The sequence below is a fragment of the Aricia agestis genome, chromosome 4, assembly GCF_905147365.1.
Source record: "Aricia agestis chromosome 4, ilAriAges1.1, whole genome shotgun sequence".
NCBI classification, from domain to species: domain Eukaryota; kingdom Metazoa; phylum Arthropoda; class Insecta; order Lepidoptera; family Lycaenidae; genus Aricia; species Aricia agestis.
In genome coordinates this window covers 21,016,630-21,033,415 of record NC_056409.1, presented here as the reverse complement: position 1 = coordinate 21,033,415, position 16,786 = coordinate 21,016,630, and the positions used below count along the sequence as shown (strand labels likewise).

At 35.3% G+C, this 16,786-nt stretch overlaps 1 protein-coding gene across 2 annotated transcripts; it reads right to left on the bottom strand.

Moving 5' to 3' along the window:
* Positions 1-299: 299 nt before the first annotated feature.
* On the bottom strand, positions 300-6,082 carry LOC121726263 (isopentenyl-diphosphate Delta-isomerase 1). Of its 2 annotated transcripts, none has more exons than XM_042113539.1 (6): positions 5,960-6,082; positions 5,265-5,385; positions 4,872-5,057; positions 3,442-3,570; positions 1,278-1,453; positions 300-984 (listed from the first exon to the last, which is right to left on the bottom strand). In XM_042113539.1, the coding sequence occupies exons 2-6, from the start codon at positions 5,382-5,384 to the stop codon at positions 840-842; spliced, it is 756 nt and encodes a 251-aa protein (XP_041969473.1). In that variant the 5' UTR covers position 5,385; positions 5,960-6,082; the 3' UTR covers positions 300-839. The 2 variants fall into 2 exon arrangements, with proteins under 2 accessions (XP_041969473.1, XP_041969472.1); XM_042113538.1 differs by lacking the exon at positions 5,960-6,082 and adding an exon at positions 5,578-5,720.
* Positions 6,083-16,786: the final 10,704 nt, after the last annotated feature.

Genomic DNA, 16,786 nt, shown 5'->3' with positions numbered 1-16,786 from the left:
ATAAGCAAGATAAGTACATCTTGCCCACATAAAATTTAGGTCTTTCCCCGCCACTGAATAAAATAAAACAAATCATTATTAATAAAGTTTTAATAAAGCACCCAGTTACGTGTTCATTACATAACTAAGATATGAAATAATACAATTTGAATTTTATAACATATATCATGAGAATCTAGATAGATTAGCTTGATATTTGCCTACAAATATTTTTAACATATTATTTATATGATAGTCAGTCATTTCCCAAAACACTTAAAGATTGTATCAAAACACTAACAAAATAATTATGATCTGTATGATTGTACTCAAGAAAAGAAATAAGTTTAAATAGGTAATATTAGCAGCTACTGCCATCATCTGAATACTGTTAAGCATTCTTAACCTAGTCAGGTAATGTTTTATACCATTTACAGACCACCAAAGGTAACCCATACTAATACTCAACATATAGGCAACTATAAAAATAAATCTTTACTTACATCATGTGTAATGGTATGTGAAGTGTTCCACTTAGATACAATTAAATAAATATTATTATAAACACAACATTACCATAATATACGTAATATAAATATAATTAACGCAACCACAGTTAAGTAGGATAACTATCCTTGGAGTTTTATTCACTTGTGGAGGTGAAGGAGTGTTCAAGAATTACGTAAAGCTGTATAGGGGTCTTACATATGTGATGTAATACATTGAGAAAATTTGTTACTATAATATATTTCATGGTGGGGTACAGAGAAATCGTTGTAATGCGTTACACAGGAGAGAAAGACCTCTAAAATAACCAAAGAGTTACGTAATACTTGAACGCATCGTGATAATGGTCATATTTAGTTCTCGGAGATGAACTTGTGTATCTTGTCGGTCTCCTTGAGCTCATCGAGGCGGTGGAGGTTGTCCCACCACAGCTTGAGTCGATGGCGGCGCACCATGTTGAACCACGGCGTCATCGGCCCCTCCAGGGTGGGGATAAACCTACCAATACAGGAAGTCGTAATATATGTATGTGATTTGACTTAAGCTTAGAAATTGTTGACGTCAATACATCGTCAAGTTATTTTTAGGTAGGCGGTAGGCCTTCTGCATTGACAAAAAAAAATTACCGGCACACATGATTAAGTTGTTAGAGCGGATTTAGTAACGTACACGTAAATATTAAAAAAGCGGACTAAGCCCGTAAAGCAAAGTAATCGTATCAATCTATAAACATTTAGAAACTCGTGAACTTTAAGAGCAAAACACTTGTATCCAGTTAAAAAAAAACTCACGCATTAAACTCGTTCTTGGGCACGTAGCAGTACTCGGATATCTCGGCGGAGTTGGGCTTGACGGGGAAGTCTCCCTGCAGGAACAGTATGTGGTCGAGCTCGTGCTCGCCCCACACACCGTCCCCGGGGTCGTGGTAGTGGATGCGCGTCAGGTACGTGAATTGCGACGCGTCCAGCTGCAAAAAGTAAAGTTTGGTAAAGGAAATGCAACTTTAAGAATGCTCACACTATTGGTAAATTTGTGATCAGTCCCGCCAATTTTGCCTATCTTTAAGTTGTGTGGAGGCTATAAAATCTAAACTTGTTTCGGTGCATTTATGTAAAGGTAGACATGTCACATGGTACTCACTATAGGCCGTATAAAATATTATCACGTGATACCGCGCGAAAAAATACAATGGCAAAGATCTATGAGTTTAAACTTTTTATTAACAACTAAATCAAAATTAACTAATACGGAATATATCTATTCGCCTTCTGAACACAAAAAACCGTTATTAGTTACTTAAGATGGTATGGTAAGAATTATTATAATAAAAAATATTTTACGTCAAAGTATGTATAATTTGCATAAATAAATAATTATGCTTCTGCCTGCTAATAATTTAATTACATATAATTAAATTATCTTAATAATACCTACAAGAACACTAGTATCTGTATAATTTTATTTTTATAAGCCCTAAGATTATGAATGTATTAAATTTTATTTTATTTCTCTTTTAATGATTTTGAATTTAAAATAAACAGGGTGCAATTAAAACTACCGGCCAAATTTTTTAGGGCTTAGCCTGTATCATTAGGAGAGTCCATTTAACCGATAAAAATAGTTTTGTCCGTCCGCTATTCACAGCCACTTTTCTTCTCAACCATAAGAGCTATACTATTGTATCTTGGTAAGTAGATGTAGTCTGTGAACCGCTTTAAGATTTTGATACAAAAATAGAAAAATTATTAAAAATTTTAGGGGTCCCTATAGATACAACTGAAACAAAAAAAAAAATGTCATCTAACCTATGCGTGTGGGGTATCTATGGAAAGGTCTTCAAAAATCATATTGAGGTTTCTAATATAATTTTTTTCTAACCTGAATAGTTTGCGAGAGAGACTCTTCCAAAGTGGTAAAATGTGTCCCCCCCCACCTCTAACTTCTAAAGTACGGGTATGATAAGTATAAAAAAATATATGATGTAGTACATTACTAATAAAAATTACCAACGAAAATTGGTTCGAACCAGATCTAGCCAGTACATTTTTTTATACAGTCATGAATGGTAAACCTTAATTAAAGATTCATCAAATCAACTGAAATATGGAAAATAAATAAAAAACCTCTTAATTTCATAAAAATAAACCTTACTGCTGCTGCGGAACCCTTCATGGGCGAGTCCAACTCGCACTTGGCCGGTTTTTAGAATAACTTTTGGAAACAATATTTTAGTACTGAGTGATCATAAAAGTTAATGTTTATTTTTAACAAGGATCAATATATCGAAATTTGGCCGTAAGGTTTAATTGCATCTGTATACAATTAGATACAGTGTGTTATTAGCTCATAATATATTCTAGTGCCTCACCGCATGCTTATCTGCTAATATTTTCATTTCTAATTTGGCACAATTTTGTCTCTCAACAGGCGAATGAACAAATTCTTTACATTTATAGCTTGCATGTAAAATACAATGAATATAACCCTCACCAAAATACTGAAAGGTACACGGTTTAAAACGGCGGTTTAAAACTGAAGTTTGAAACCGTGTAGTTTTTTTTTTAAAGAAAAAAGGGGGCAAACGAGCAAACGGGTCACCTGATGGAAAGCAACTTCCGTCGCCCATGGACACTCGCAGCATCAGAAGAGCTGCAGGTGCGTTGCCGGCCTTTTAAGTGGGAAAAGGCAATAGGGGAGAGTAGGGATGGAAAGGGAAGGGAATAGGGGAGGATAGGGAAGGGAATAGGGTAGGGGATTGGGCCTCCGGTAAACTCACTCACTTGACGAAACACAGCGCAAGCGTTGTTTCACGCCGGTTTTCTGTGAGAACGTGGTATTTCTCCGGTCTAGCCGGCCCATTCGTGCCGAAGCATGGCTCTCCCACGTATAAAATAGATTGTTGTTTTATGCCAAAAAACACTGACCTTTTATTGTAAAGGTACTATCATATTTTACCTGATCCATGGGTATTCCAAGTTCATGGTTCAACCTGCGTTGGGCTGCTGTTATAACATCCTCCGGTTTACCATCTATGAATAGGGGGTGGCTGCAGCACGCATTGGTGTAGTAGTCGGGATATGTTACCTGATGTAACATTTAATTGATGTTTAGTCTATTTTAAGGTTGTTAAGAATTTTTAGAAATACCAAGTTGATTCTTAAGAGGGCTACTGACCCAAAAAATCAAACATCGTCCTTCTCTCTTCACACTCACGCCCGTCTTTCATATGCCAGGTGAAAAAGGACGACGCGGAATCATCGCCAAGTTAGTTTTACTATGAATAAAAGACGAACTATAATGATTATGTAAAAAAGTTTTTTTTAACAAATTTAGGTTTTATCAATGCTTTTTTAGACATTAAAAAATATTAAAGAAAAGACAGCAAACTTCGAATATCCAAGCAAAAATGTGTCTAGAACAAGGTTTTTTGTAAAAAAGAAACTATTGAGCATTTTTTCAGTAATCGTGTTTTCATCTGGAGCATTTAATCTTCATGAACTGAAGTCATTTGTGTAAAAAAAACAGTTTTCTAGACCTTACAGATTTTGAGATCTAGGTTTAAGTATGTAGTCAAGTAAGGGTCAGGTGCATTCTTAAGGTGTGCTCACAATAGTGAGATTAAACTATTTTTAATATGCAAGTGCTTGATGCACTAGGTACAAAGATGTTAACCCTTTAGCCGCCAAGGTTGGAATAATCCGACAAATATTTTCGTGCCCATTTCGCCAAGGTCGGATATTTACGACCAGTACCACTACTCGGTTAATCTGCCTTTTTTGTTTTATAGCACTGTATTATATTAAAATAATGTTTATACTTGGTAAATAGTTAACAAAGTAATCATTTACAATTGATTACACTTTAGTTTCTTAATTAGAAGACCTAAAAATATTGTCTAAAGTTAAATAAATTACCGAAAATATTCTTAGAAAAGTGTATTGATGTCCAACGCCCGAGTCGGAAAAATCCGACAGTAGGGACGGGACATAGGCAATGATTTACTGATACAAAAATCCACATAAATTAAAACATTTCTATTTTTACTAACTAATTTATTATAAAATAAATAAAGCAATGGTTACTGAACAAATAAATGTGTTTGTTTTACTTAAAATATGATTGATATGTAAACAAAATATTAAGATATCATGTACATAATGTAAATCCTTTATACTTATCTCAGTTTTTGCATTCCTACCACTACTTATCTTTATGATAAACATATTACATAAATGCTATTGCATTTGTTGCTAAAATGACTATAATATAACATTTAAACTATTGTATTACAAAACAACTGCCTTTTGATCCTTACTTTTATACAATTAATCACATTCATTAGATACTTGCAAAATGGATTGACTGATGTCTAAAATTCTACTCACCTTCTGACTAGATCTCTTCTGTAGTAACATATCACCTCTTTTGTTGAAAAGGAACACACTGAAGGCCCTGTGTAGAGGGATGCTCCCGTCCGGCCCCACCGTGTGGCACACCCGCTTGGTGGCCGTGCCGATCATATTGTCCTTCTCATCCACCAGCAGACAGATGTCATTGTCTAAGGCTGCTGCCTGTAATTTTATCATGTATTTCGCAATATAAGAAGGATAAAAAGTTAGGGTAAATTGTAAGTTGTTCCTAGAGGTCCTTCTGAAGGTTATCAAGTTATGTAATATATCTTTTACTTTTTAATACTTTTTGCTAATCAAGAATTATAACAGACAAATACATTTATATACTCTTATCTCCTGAGTCTACTAATGGTATTTGCTATTTACCTGTTGTGCTTCTATGTCTTCCATGCTATTTGGTTCAGGTTTAGCTGGCTTTGAGGCTAAAAACCTCTTTTCCACTCTTGCCGTACTCCAAAGAGATCGCGCAAAACTTCTAACGAGCATCCTGGAAGCGGAGTCAAACCAAAATGATAATCATTTCTTCATAACAAAACATTCTGAGGCCACAAAGTAGGAACATTATGATATGCATCTTTAAATATTAAAATAACAATATCAAGAGTCCTATTTATAACTTTGAATACAGTAGGTAATGTTTAATTTTGAGTGGAAGATTCAATACACTGAATTCAATTACCTTATAACCTTCTTACAAGACTGGAACTAAAATTTTGAAGGATATGGATACTTCTTGATTTTTATATACGAATATATTTTAATGAATTTAATTAAATTATTATCCCTATATAATTTTATAATAATGTGAAAGTGAATGCAGTCTATAACTTTTCATTGCACATTAACTTTAATTTTATTCACACAAAACATTTATATTTAGATGTTTAATCGTCAAATTAAAGGTTTCACACAACACAAATTAAAATAGTAATAAATAGAGTATGTACAGTAAATTAAATTATTTTCATAAATAAATTCTTTCCGTAAATAGAGCTGTCATAAAAATACATTGTCAATTGTGAAAAAATCTGATGTCAAAATCCAAATTCCAAAATACTTACAACTGTCATCTGTCAATGCTCCACCTGTCGCGGCGGGTACGTTCCGATTTGCGCACCGTCTTCAGCCAGTGCTGCAAACTGAATGTGATAATGTGGTGATAATATTAGAATAACATAGAATACTGGAAAGCAATAATTATATAATTAGCATTTTATATGAGTTATAATTTATAAATAGTTTGAACGATATTGCACGATGAAAAAGTAAAATGTGTAGTAGGTAATTCAATGTAGGCATTAGGTATGTTTATTTTTTTATAAGCTGAAATGTTTATATAGAATAAAAAATAAATAATTTTTAGTTGTAAAAATATTGTATTGCAAACAAATGGCAAAAAATTACTATATGTGTGTTTAATGTATGGAGTGTAGATGGAGGAGAACTATTTATACGTGGGAGAGCCATGCTTCGGCACGAATGGGCCGGCTCGACCGGAGAAATACCACGTTCTCACAGAAAACCGGCGTGAAACAGCGCTTGCGCTGTGTTTCGCCGAGTGAGTGAGTTTACCGGAGGCCCAATCCCCTACCCTATTCCCTTCCCTACCGTATTACATGCAGCTCTTCTGAAGCTGCGAGTGTCCATGGGCGACGGAAGTTGCTTTCCATCAGGTGACCCGTTTGCTCGTTTGCCCCCTTATTTCATAAAAAAAAAAAAAAAACTATCTCTGTATGTAAAAAGTGTCCGCTGAAATGGGATAAATTAGGGTGGCGCTACAGTAGCAACAGGGTAAATTTTAAATCATTTAGAAGCTTTTATTTCAGCTATTTTAGGTTATATTTTAATATACTTCAATCTGGGGTCTACAAATATATACTAGTAATCTGTGATCTGGGGGCACGGCTTTTAAGCAAAGGCACGGCCGTATCATACTTTTCTCGAAGCGGTTCGCGGCTTTTTCACACCCCCTTTATCTTCGATGTTAACAAAGCTAGGCATTTAGAACTTCGGTCACTAGGAGCAAGTATTAAAGCTAGCTTATCCTCCAAATTACATGAAATTTCGATAAATAGCTTAATAGTGACAGATGGTCAAAGTTACTACATTTTATCACTCACTGACTGACAGATCATCAAAATTCTAAGGTACTTGTAGCAGACTTAGAACCTTGAAATTTGGTACCCGGTACCCGGATAGATCAAAATCGTGTTCGTTGTATGAGGCCCCCTATTAATAATTTATTTTATTTTAATTAAGACTATTATAACGACACCTAACTTGTGAAAATTGCAAAGTCTATCTAGCTATTGCGGATTTGCGGTTCTTGAAATCCAGCCTGGTGACATACGGATGGCCGACGGACTGACAGCGAAGACATAATAATAATAGGGTCCCGTGTCCTGGTCCCGAAAAGAAAAAAAAACCTTCAAAAAAGAAATGAAATCCCACCAAAACATAAAATGTAAAAGGAGCCAAGCAAAATATTGCATAATATGGCAATGAGCACAAGAGAAACAAATATAAAACTGCATATTGTAATATGCAGTTTTATTCCAGATGCATATCCCCCATATTGTAATTAAGGAACTATTGCTAATACTGTATAAAAATTGTATGTTCTGTATTTAGGGGAAAAGAGACTGCTAGCCCTAACTACAGGTTTCCTAACCTATATAGGGTAGCAGGCGCTTCACCTCACTTGATTTTTATGTAGTGTCTAATAAATTTTATTTTATTTTTTATTTTTATTTATTTATATTTGGAGGATTTCATACTTACACAGACGGCAAGCGTAAATTGTTTTAGTAGGTATGTAACGACGCATGTGGCCGATTATTTCTCTAGTGATCATTGCCGAACCACTATAATAATTATAAAATAAAGAAATCTATTGATACATTTACTGAATGTTGATTTAAATTGCAAAATAAGTTGAAGGCTTGGCTTGAATGTGATCTGAAAACTTTTTACAACAGAAGTATTAAAGCTATGCAATATTTTGCTTTTCTCCTTTTACATTTTATGTTTTGGCGGGATTTATATTTTGTCAGCTATTTTATGTTATATATTAATAATAATAATTTATTGAAAACAATACTTAGGTACATCTGCTACAAAATATTTTTACAGGTACTTAAGTACATTATATTATTTTAAGATTACACACGTTTTAGTGCCGAGTTTCTTTGATGCCTGCAGTCTGCACTAGGCTGAGCCTGTCCTGACTCCTGCAGATCACCAGAATAAGTTACTAAAATATTTTAATACTTATACTTCAATTTATATTTTGTCACCAACGGCTACATTCATTCCATACCCTTTGCTGCAGCTAGCGCACTCTTGGAGGATTTTTCATCTGTTATTTAGTGCGTACAGCTGGATACTTTTTCAAATATCCCCCATATTTATTTATTTATTTATTTATTTATTTATTTATTTATTTATTTATTTCGATTCACCAACAGAATATCATCTCACATATTTAATAAAATACAAACAATAGTAACTTATAGGTTAAATGACTTCCAATGACAGGTGAAATACAGTATGTAATGGCGACAAAGAAATTAGTGATGAGAATGAGATGAGATGAGGTGAGACACGATTGTTATAAGATAGTTCTCCTCCATCTACCCTCCATAGTTTAATGACTGCGTCGTCGATAGTAGTGTCGGAGTCTGTGAATTGACCGGCAATCATTTTTCTGACCGCGTCTTTCCTGGGTATGCTTTTTGCAGCGGGCGGAGCCCCGGGCGACCGCTATAATGAATATATACTTACTTAAATCAAAACTGCTGAATCGATTTTAATCATTTTTTCAGTGGCTATTTATATTTTATACCCGTGCGAAGCCGGGGCGGGTCGCTAGTTTTAAATAATTTAATCACTATTGAAAAAAAAAATATCTTTAAGATCTTTAAGACAGTGACCTAACTAGGACCATCAGCTGTTGACGATGATCAACTTCGCCTTACTACAGCTACTGAATGTAGATATTGGGGCAGCGGGCACCAATCATCGGGAACCCTCATACTCAGTCCTTTGAGCTGCAGCTATATAACAGAGCGTCGTATGCTATAGGTTTGCCTAATCGTGGTCTTTTATACTCTAACACTTATCTGCTCCAACTCTACTCAGTGCCGGATTTATATTTTTTTGATTGTAGGTGACTTTTTTTTTGCCGCCCCATGTACGAAATCTGTCGCCCTCTAGGACGCTGCCGCCCTTAGGCCGCGGCCTATACGGCCTATTTATAAATCCAGGGCTTCTGTATATTGTACGATCGGGTGGTTAGTGTGCTCGTGTCGTGGGTTGGTCTCAGTATACCTATGCCTATGGGCCTTTTTTTTTCGAAAGGGTCTAAGCTACTGGTCTGGTTAAGACCATGTTAGACTAGTTGGTTTGGAGATAAACAATGAGGGGCCTGGCCCCCTCCCCTAAAGCCACACGCGTGACGTGACACGTGTGACAATATCAGGAAATATTGGGGAGAGCTACGAAAATAAGCTATTTTTATCTGACGTGGTTCTATGCAATGGGCCATATTTGAGATTAAGCCGATAGTTTTTTACAATCTCATTTATTTTTATAGTAGTTCGTGTAGTCCTACCTAACTTGAGCAATAAAATCACGATGGAACAATATTCCGACCTACGTCTACGGTAAAATTGAATCGTTCAATTTTCTATACCTACTTGTAGCATCATTTTGTGAGAAAATTGTTTTGCTATCATTTTGCATTTCCGCGGGTTAACTGAAATGTTGTGATGTCTGTATCGCACGCGATATTTAAATTATATTCTATGGTGTTTGTTTTGTGAGTTGACACCGCGTTTTGCGGTTCCGTCGGCTCTGGCCTAACGTAAAGTCTGCAGGGTGATTGTTATTTCTTAAGAGCAAACTCTTTCGCAGCAGTAACTTAACTGAGGATATAACACTTACTATGGAAAAGTCAAGATGATAGTTACTTATTCCTTTTAAGTTTCCCTATTTTTAGACACTTATGTTTACAGATTGGTTCATTATGTTTACAGGTTCACCGGGTTCACCAACAGCGACTGTTAAGCCACTATAAAGTGCTTTCCCGGGACTCGACGTATTTCCAAGACAATTTCCATCAAAATCGATTCAGCCGCTTAAGCGCGACGACGTTACATGCAAATAGACACATTCTAATAGTAGTGCATAATATATTATGGATAATTATCTTCCAGTCTGCATTTCCTGTTAGTCTATTTATAGGCAAGTGCGAGCTGCCGATATGGTGTATGTTCGCAGCTGCGATCCACCCGCGAGCAGATATCGGCTAAGATAAACCTATCGCGTGTCGCTCCGACCTTCGAAGGGAAATGTTACATTTCAGGAAATAGCTAAAACACCTTGTAAAGTATACCAGTTTTTCATCAATAATATAAACACTACTTAGTTTATATTATTTTAAATAATATTGTTGGTTATAATTTGCTGCAGTTGCCTATTGTCAAGAAGTTGCATTCCTGAATTTTTATTCCGGTATTTGCAAGAAATAGGTACGCAATTAGATAAGGTAATAATTTATTATTACACGGATAATTAATTATTTAAAGCCGACAAATAATAAAAACTCTTAAAAGCTAATAAATTTTGAGCTAGGGATTTCCGCAAAGTAAAGTCATTCTAGTAACTATTAACAATAAATAATAATCATTCTAAAGTTTAACTTCAATTGTAAAAAGATACTTAGACATTTCGTCCATGCTGAGAATAAATATGACAAGTTGGTTGTTTGAAAACTGCAATAATTAGGCAGTAAAATAGCGAGAGACTTTGATATAGCATAGATTTAGTCTGACCATATCCACAGATTTGGAATATTTAGTTTTTTTTCTGCACCGAAATATTCTAGGCTATTTTTCCAGAAAATGGATGGTTTTGCTGCGAGTTCTATCTTCCTAGACGGGTTTTTAACTTATCGCACGGTACCCTAATCACAATATGGATCGTGTCTATAGTTTGTAGGGCTTCACACCTCTGTCGTATAGATCAAAGTTTAGACATTTCCGTGCGCCCGTGCCCACTGCGCGCCCTCCGCGCCGCCCGCCCACAACACTCGTCAATTTAAAATTTTGTGTTTGTTTAAAAACTGGTCTTTGCTTTGTAAGTTTTTACTTAGTATCATACTTATACTTCAACGTAATATTTTACTTTTGAATAATAGGTAGCTATACTAGCTCTACAGGTAATACGTATATCAAGAATGTATTGAATAATTAAATATTTGAATACATTATTTTACTTATTAGGTAATGACAGCTAATACTAATAGTCCATAATATCCATTAGGGTGTCCCTTAAATTTCAAGTTCGATATATTTTCATGCATATCGTCTCAAAAGTTTCGTAATGACCCTATATTGTCTAGAAACAAATATTATAAGTTAGATCCCTAAACTATAACCCGTGCCGACTTGAGATTAAACTTCTTCATACAAAGTTACGTAAGTACTGCGTTCATGCGTTGTGAGTTGTGACTTCAAACTAAATGTTTTTTTTGACATTTCATACCTGAATTTGCATTAATAATCTCAAAGATTATTAATGCTCCATCATTTAGTGCGTAAATATGTCGGTTTATTTACTTTTAACTGCGTGAAGAAATTTATTGATTTACGAGCTTTTGCCCGCGGCTTCGCTCGCGTTAAGAAGTATAATTATATACAAAGTTTCATCCCCTATTTTAACCCCTTGGGGTTGGAATTTATCAAAATCCTTTCTTAGCGGATGCCTACGTCATAACATGTACCTGCAGACAGGAACGATAAAGTCCTAAGCCACATGGCGGGTAGATTCGACACAGAACGATATCTTGAGTGACCCCTCTCCACCAAGCCAATGTCACAACATCTAAAGGCAAAGGGTGGAGCAGCATAAAATCTAAGGAAATCGGAAAATGTCGGACCTACTGGCCGCCACACCGACTGGGACCTCACCGTTTTATAAAACAATAAATATATAAATATATATATATATATATATATATATATATATATATACGTTTCCTATATATATATATATATATATATATATATATATATATATATATATATATATATATATATATATATATATATATATATATAAAGGAAACTATCGTTTAAAATTTGTTTACTATGAATGTTGGTGACGATACTAAAAAGCAGATGATTTTCAAGTTTCAACTTCAACGGGCACACAATCACAAATTTTAACAAACGCCGTGACCCGTCCTAGGAAAAATTGTCTCAGTTTCATTGTATCTTCTTGGACTAATAATGCTTTTCTGGAATTTTAAAGAAAAAAGTTATTTGAGAGATGTAAATTTTACGGCCGAAAGGGCTGTTAAATTGATGCGCGGCTGAAGATAAACTATTTAGTTGTTGATGCGCTGAATGCAGGAACATAGAAAAGTATATCCTAATCACTATCCCAATTGTAAAATCACTACTCTAAAAAGAAGTTACCCTGTCCGATTGTATGAAATGTATGTTATTAATAATAAAGATTATTGTTCATCTTATTGAATTGCTCCATTTTCACTTACTTTTATTGCAGTTCTAGTGATTTAGACCGACATATCAGAACAAAATACCTAATTACGTTTATAATAAACTTTGAGGCTCGGTCGGCACCTGTTGCAATTGTGCTATGAAGGCGAAATTTTGCATTTGAGTATCTTATAACGTTAGTAAAAAATATACAGGGTATGCATTTAGAAATTCGAAATATTTTTTTTTGTCATATACAGGGTGCAATTAAACCTACCTGCCAAATTTTTTTTGGGGCTTTTGTATCATTAGGTGAGTCCATTCAACAAAAAAAAAACAGGGTGTTAATTTTTGTACAATAACATATTTTATCCCAAAAAAAATCGATGCACAATGGTCACTTCATAAGTTCATAATAATTACGATTACCGTACAGTCGCGCGGCGCGCCGAACACATCCGTCGAAAGACCGGTTATGCGTAGGGGTAAAGCGGGGGTGACGCGCGGCCCACCCCGCGCGTCACCCCCGCTTTACCCCTACGCGGGAGGCCCGCCGCCCGCCGGTCGCCGGCGACCGTTTAGTACTACGCGCGTAGTTGTATAGCTAACACGTAATTATTTTGTTTGTCACGGCGTTCCACGTCTTCGTAACAGCTGATTGATGATTCTCGAATGCAGCAGCTGTACCCTGAATCTGAATCGCGAGACAATCAAAGACTCGCGGATTATGGACAGTTCGCATTTCGCAACACCTGCACACGCCTAGCCAGCCTCGAAGACATGCCTCTGACGAGTTTAAAAGTGACAAAGTTGTGCTTAACAAACTTTTAAAGTCTTAGAGACAATGTGCAAAACGCGCTAGACTCTGCTTAGAGCAAAACGGATTGCAATTTGAACTCGTTTGAACTATGCTAAGTGTAGACAAGATGGAAGTAAATAAGATTTAGAGGTGGGTTATTTTGATTATTATTTTTTAATTAGTTGTACTGTGTACATAAGTTAATTGAATATTTAAATACGCCTAAATGCAAAGGATGTGGTTTAGATTTATTATAAATTTCTAAAGTGCTTATTTTTCGTAATTAAAAAGTTGTAATTTTCGATTCTTTTGATGTGTATCAATTAATTTTATTCTAAACATACCTGTCTACGTCCTTTACATTTGACGGTCCTAAGTTCGTCAAAGTATGAAGGGAAAATTCGCAACTAATGATAATAATAAGAATGCAGTGACGGATAAGCCCTTAATCAAATTAAGCAATTGCCTAGGGCATCACGTTTGAGGGGGCACCAGAAGAGTAAAGGTTCAAAGACCGATTCTAGTTGAGATACGGATAGGGGGGCCCACAGGCATGGTTGTTTAGGGCATCAAGTAGTCTTAATCCGTCACTGCAAGAATGTCAATGAAAGGGCGAGGCGGGGCTGGGCTGCGCATGTGTCCATATTTTGTGGTGTTTGGTAGGATAACTTTCGGAGGCTATTTCTCAAAAATTTAGTACTGAGTGATTATAAAAGAAGAAATACGTGTATTTTTATTTTTAACAAGGATCAATATATCCAAATTTGGCAGGAAGGTTAAATTGCACCCTGTATAAGGGACACCCTAATCCATCATCAGGGACATCCATATTATACCTAAATAAGTTTAGCGGTTTATGCGTGAAGAAGTAACAAATTCAAATGGTATAATGTTTATTAACATACTACTTACTAGCATAAGAACCTATAATCTTATATCTTTAAACGCGCGAGCAATTCTTGTATATTTTAATTGGAATCTCGGAATCGGCTCCAACGATTTTCACGAAATTTAGTATATATAGGGGGTTTCGGGGACGATAAATCGATCTAGCTAGGAGTCATTTTTAGAAAATGTAATTTTATTCGTGTTTTATCAAATACCGAGCAATGCTCCGTCAAATAGCTAGTGTTAATAAACATGGATCAGTAAGGATATCAGCAATACATTGTACATACATTGTATAACAATTATAACAGTGAGTCAGTGGTTTGCACTATCGTTATATAATGTGTACTTACTTATTTGAAGACGTGAGTTGAAGAACACGGTAACTAACATTTTGTAACATACGGACATTTACTCATTTTTAGGCGCTTTGCAGACGACGCGACGGGGCCGGGCCGGCTTCTTTTCCGAGAAGCAATAAAGACCGCGTCTGCCCGTCGATGTCTGCGGCTGCCCGCGCCGCGTACACAAAGCATACGACGGGAGGACCGGTCAGTTCAGTACTGCAGGAATATAAATTATTTGGCATATTTCGTACCACAATTTCTTTTTTTCATTTACGTCGTGATATTCTTTTAACGACGTATCATATATTAGCGATCTTTTCTGCACTTCAGCAATTAAATCATAATTACGACGATTTAATTACGACGAAATTAAGAAATTTAAAAAAACCCCCGCCAAACAACTTTAAAAAGTAATGAAATAATATTTACTGCCTTCAAGTTCAAATAATTCCTAACTTGTGTAAAGTAATATTTTAGTCTATAATTTTTGTCACGGTGTGTCGGGGGACCGCTAAGTAAACTACAACCTACAACCGCCAAGTTCGGCTGGTACGCTTTCAGTCACACACTTTGCGCCTGCTATTTTATAGTTTTTTGATCGTCGTTTTTTTATACATCAATTAAATCGAGTCAAAAGAACGAATCGCCCTAGATATATTCTTTGTCTTTAATTCAGTGCAAAAATTATCTGAAAATTCCAAATAATTTGGACATAGTATGGAAAATTCGTTAAAAAAAAGAGGTAAGTTTGGGATTTTTTTTCAATCGAGTGAAGTTCATGATATTGTGTAATGGAATATAAATTCCACTGTGTTAGATCCTTAACTAACACATATATTTTTTTCAGAATTTAAATTACTATATTTTTGTGTCTACTGTCACTTTTAAATCTTGAAAATTGTCCGTTTTTGGGAATACAGGGCCTTAAGGCGGGGATTAATCTTAATCAAAAACGATAACCTTGTACACAACCAAAGACCAAGCGTATACGCATCGCAATAAGATTCATTTTAGCTTAGCATAAAACTATAGGTTCTCGGGCGAATCTTCTCTATTTTTCATGTTTTTTTTTAAATATCTTTGGAAATAAATATTAAGAAACAAAATTGTTCGGTTAAAGAATTTTAATATAGATTTACTAACAATTTAATCAAATAAAATGTACAATTATCCTAGTTAATACTTATATTTCGATGAAATAGAGTTTTTTCGGAGGTAAGTTTGTAAATTAATTACAGCCAAAGTATTACGTTTTATTAAAATGTTTATGGTTTAAGGTATTTTGAATATTGTGCTTTATATCTCATATTTTTAACACTTCGTTATTATATTGGAACTAGGTAAACCGGGAGTCACGGAATAACAAATTGGGGTTTATCCTCGCCTTAACGTAACTCGACGCGAGCCGTCGAGCTTTACTCAAGCGTGTGAGTTTTGCAGTCCACACGATAACTGTTACTCGATTTGGAGTACGAGCAATACTTAACTCCTCCACTATCGATCGATCGAGGGAAACCGTATGTGAGTACTTAGCATTAGTGTTACTTGTTAACTTTTCGAGTTCTTCCACTCACGTCTTCACTTAATTAAAAGCAAGATTTTCACGGAAATATGAGAACGTGTCACCAATTAAAAATCATATACTAGGTACTATGGTCTATGAACCACTTTAATTGTTATACCTAACCCATTGTCCTCGCTGACATGTGCTTATAATTGTATAATTGTTATTGCCTTTCGGTTTTGGCCTCCTGTTTAGCAAGTAGCAATTAATTCTCACTTATTTAATACTAGCTGTTGCCGGCGACATCGTCCGCGTCAACGTCAACATAAAATGTTACTTCTGATACCTCCACGACTCACGAGTATGTGTACAACAGTATACAAAGCTTCATGATGATTCGTCAAGTACTTACAACATCCACGTTTTCACATTTATAATATTAATAAGGATTAAGTACTTATTAAAAATGTAATAATTAAACTTATTTGCACCTGTCATACAATAGCCGCAGTAGGTTTTTTAAAATAATAAATCATAATTTACTATAAATATAATAAGGTAAGCTTTACTTACATTTTAGGTGAAACCGTAAAAATGGACAAAAAGCCCGAAGCTGCCGACCCGGAATCAGTGACAATTTTGTCCACAACAGACCTGGAATCCAACGAGGGAAAAGTTATTCTGAGTAACAAGATTAACAAAGAAATAGACAAAATGTTCGGACCGGCCATCCAAAGGAACAGAAGTGGTAGTGATATAGAAATTGTTGGACCTTTTAGGCGAAGACACTACTGGTCCCAAGAACGACTTTTTGCTGACAAACCATTACACCAGAATCAGGTGGG

Bases quoted from the DNA above. Each gene is read 5' to 3' on its own strand.
- LOC121726263 (XM_042113539.1), bottom strand. From the start codon at position 5,384: ATGCTCGTTAGAAGTTTTGCGCGATCTCTTTGGAGTACGGCAAGAGTG. The intron at 5,058-5,264 runs GTAAATAGCAAA...ATAAAATTACAG, and splicing joins AAGACATAGAAGCACAACAG to GCAGCAGCCTTAGACAATGA. The intron at 3,571-4,871 runs GTGAGTAGAATT...ATGTTACATCAG, and splicing joins AGAAGAGATCTAGTCAGAAG to GTAACATATCCCGACTACTA.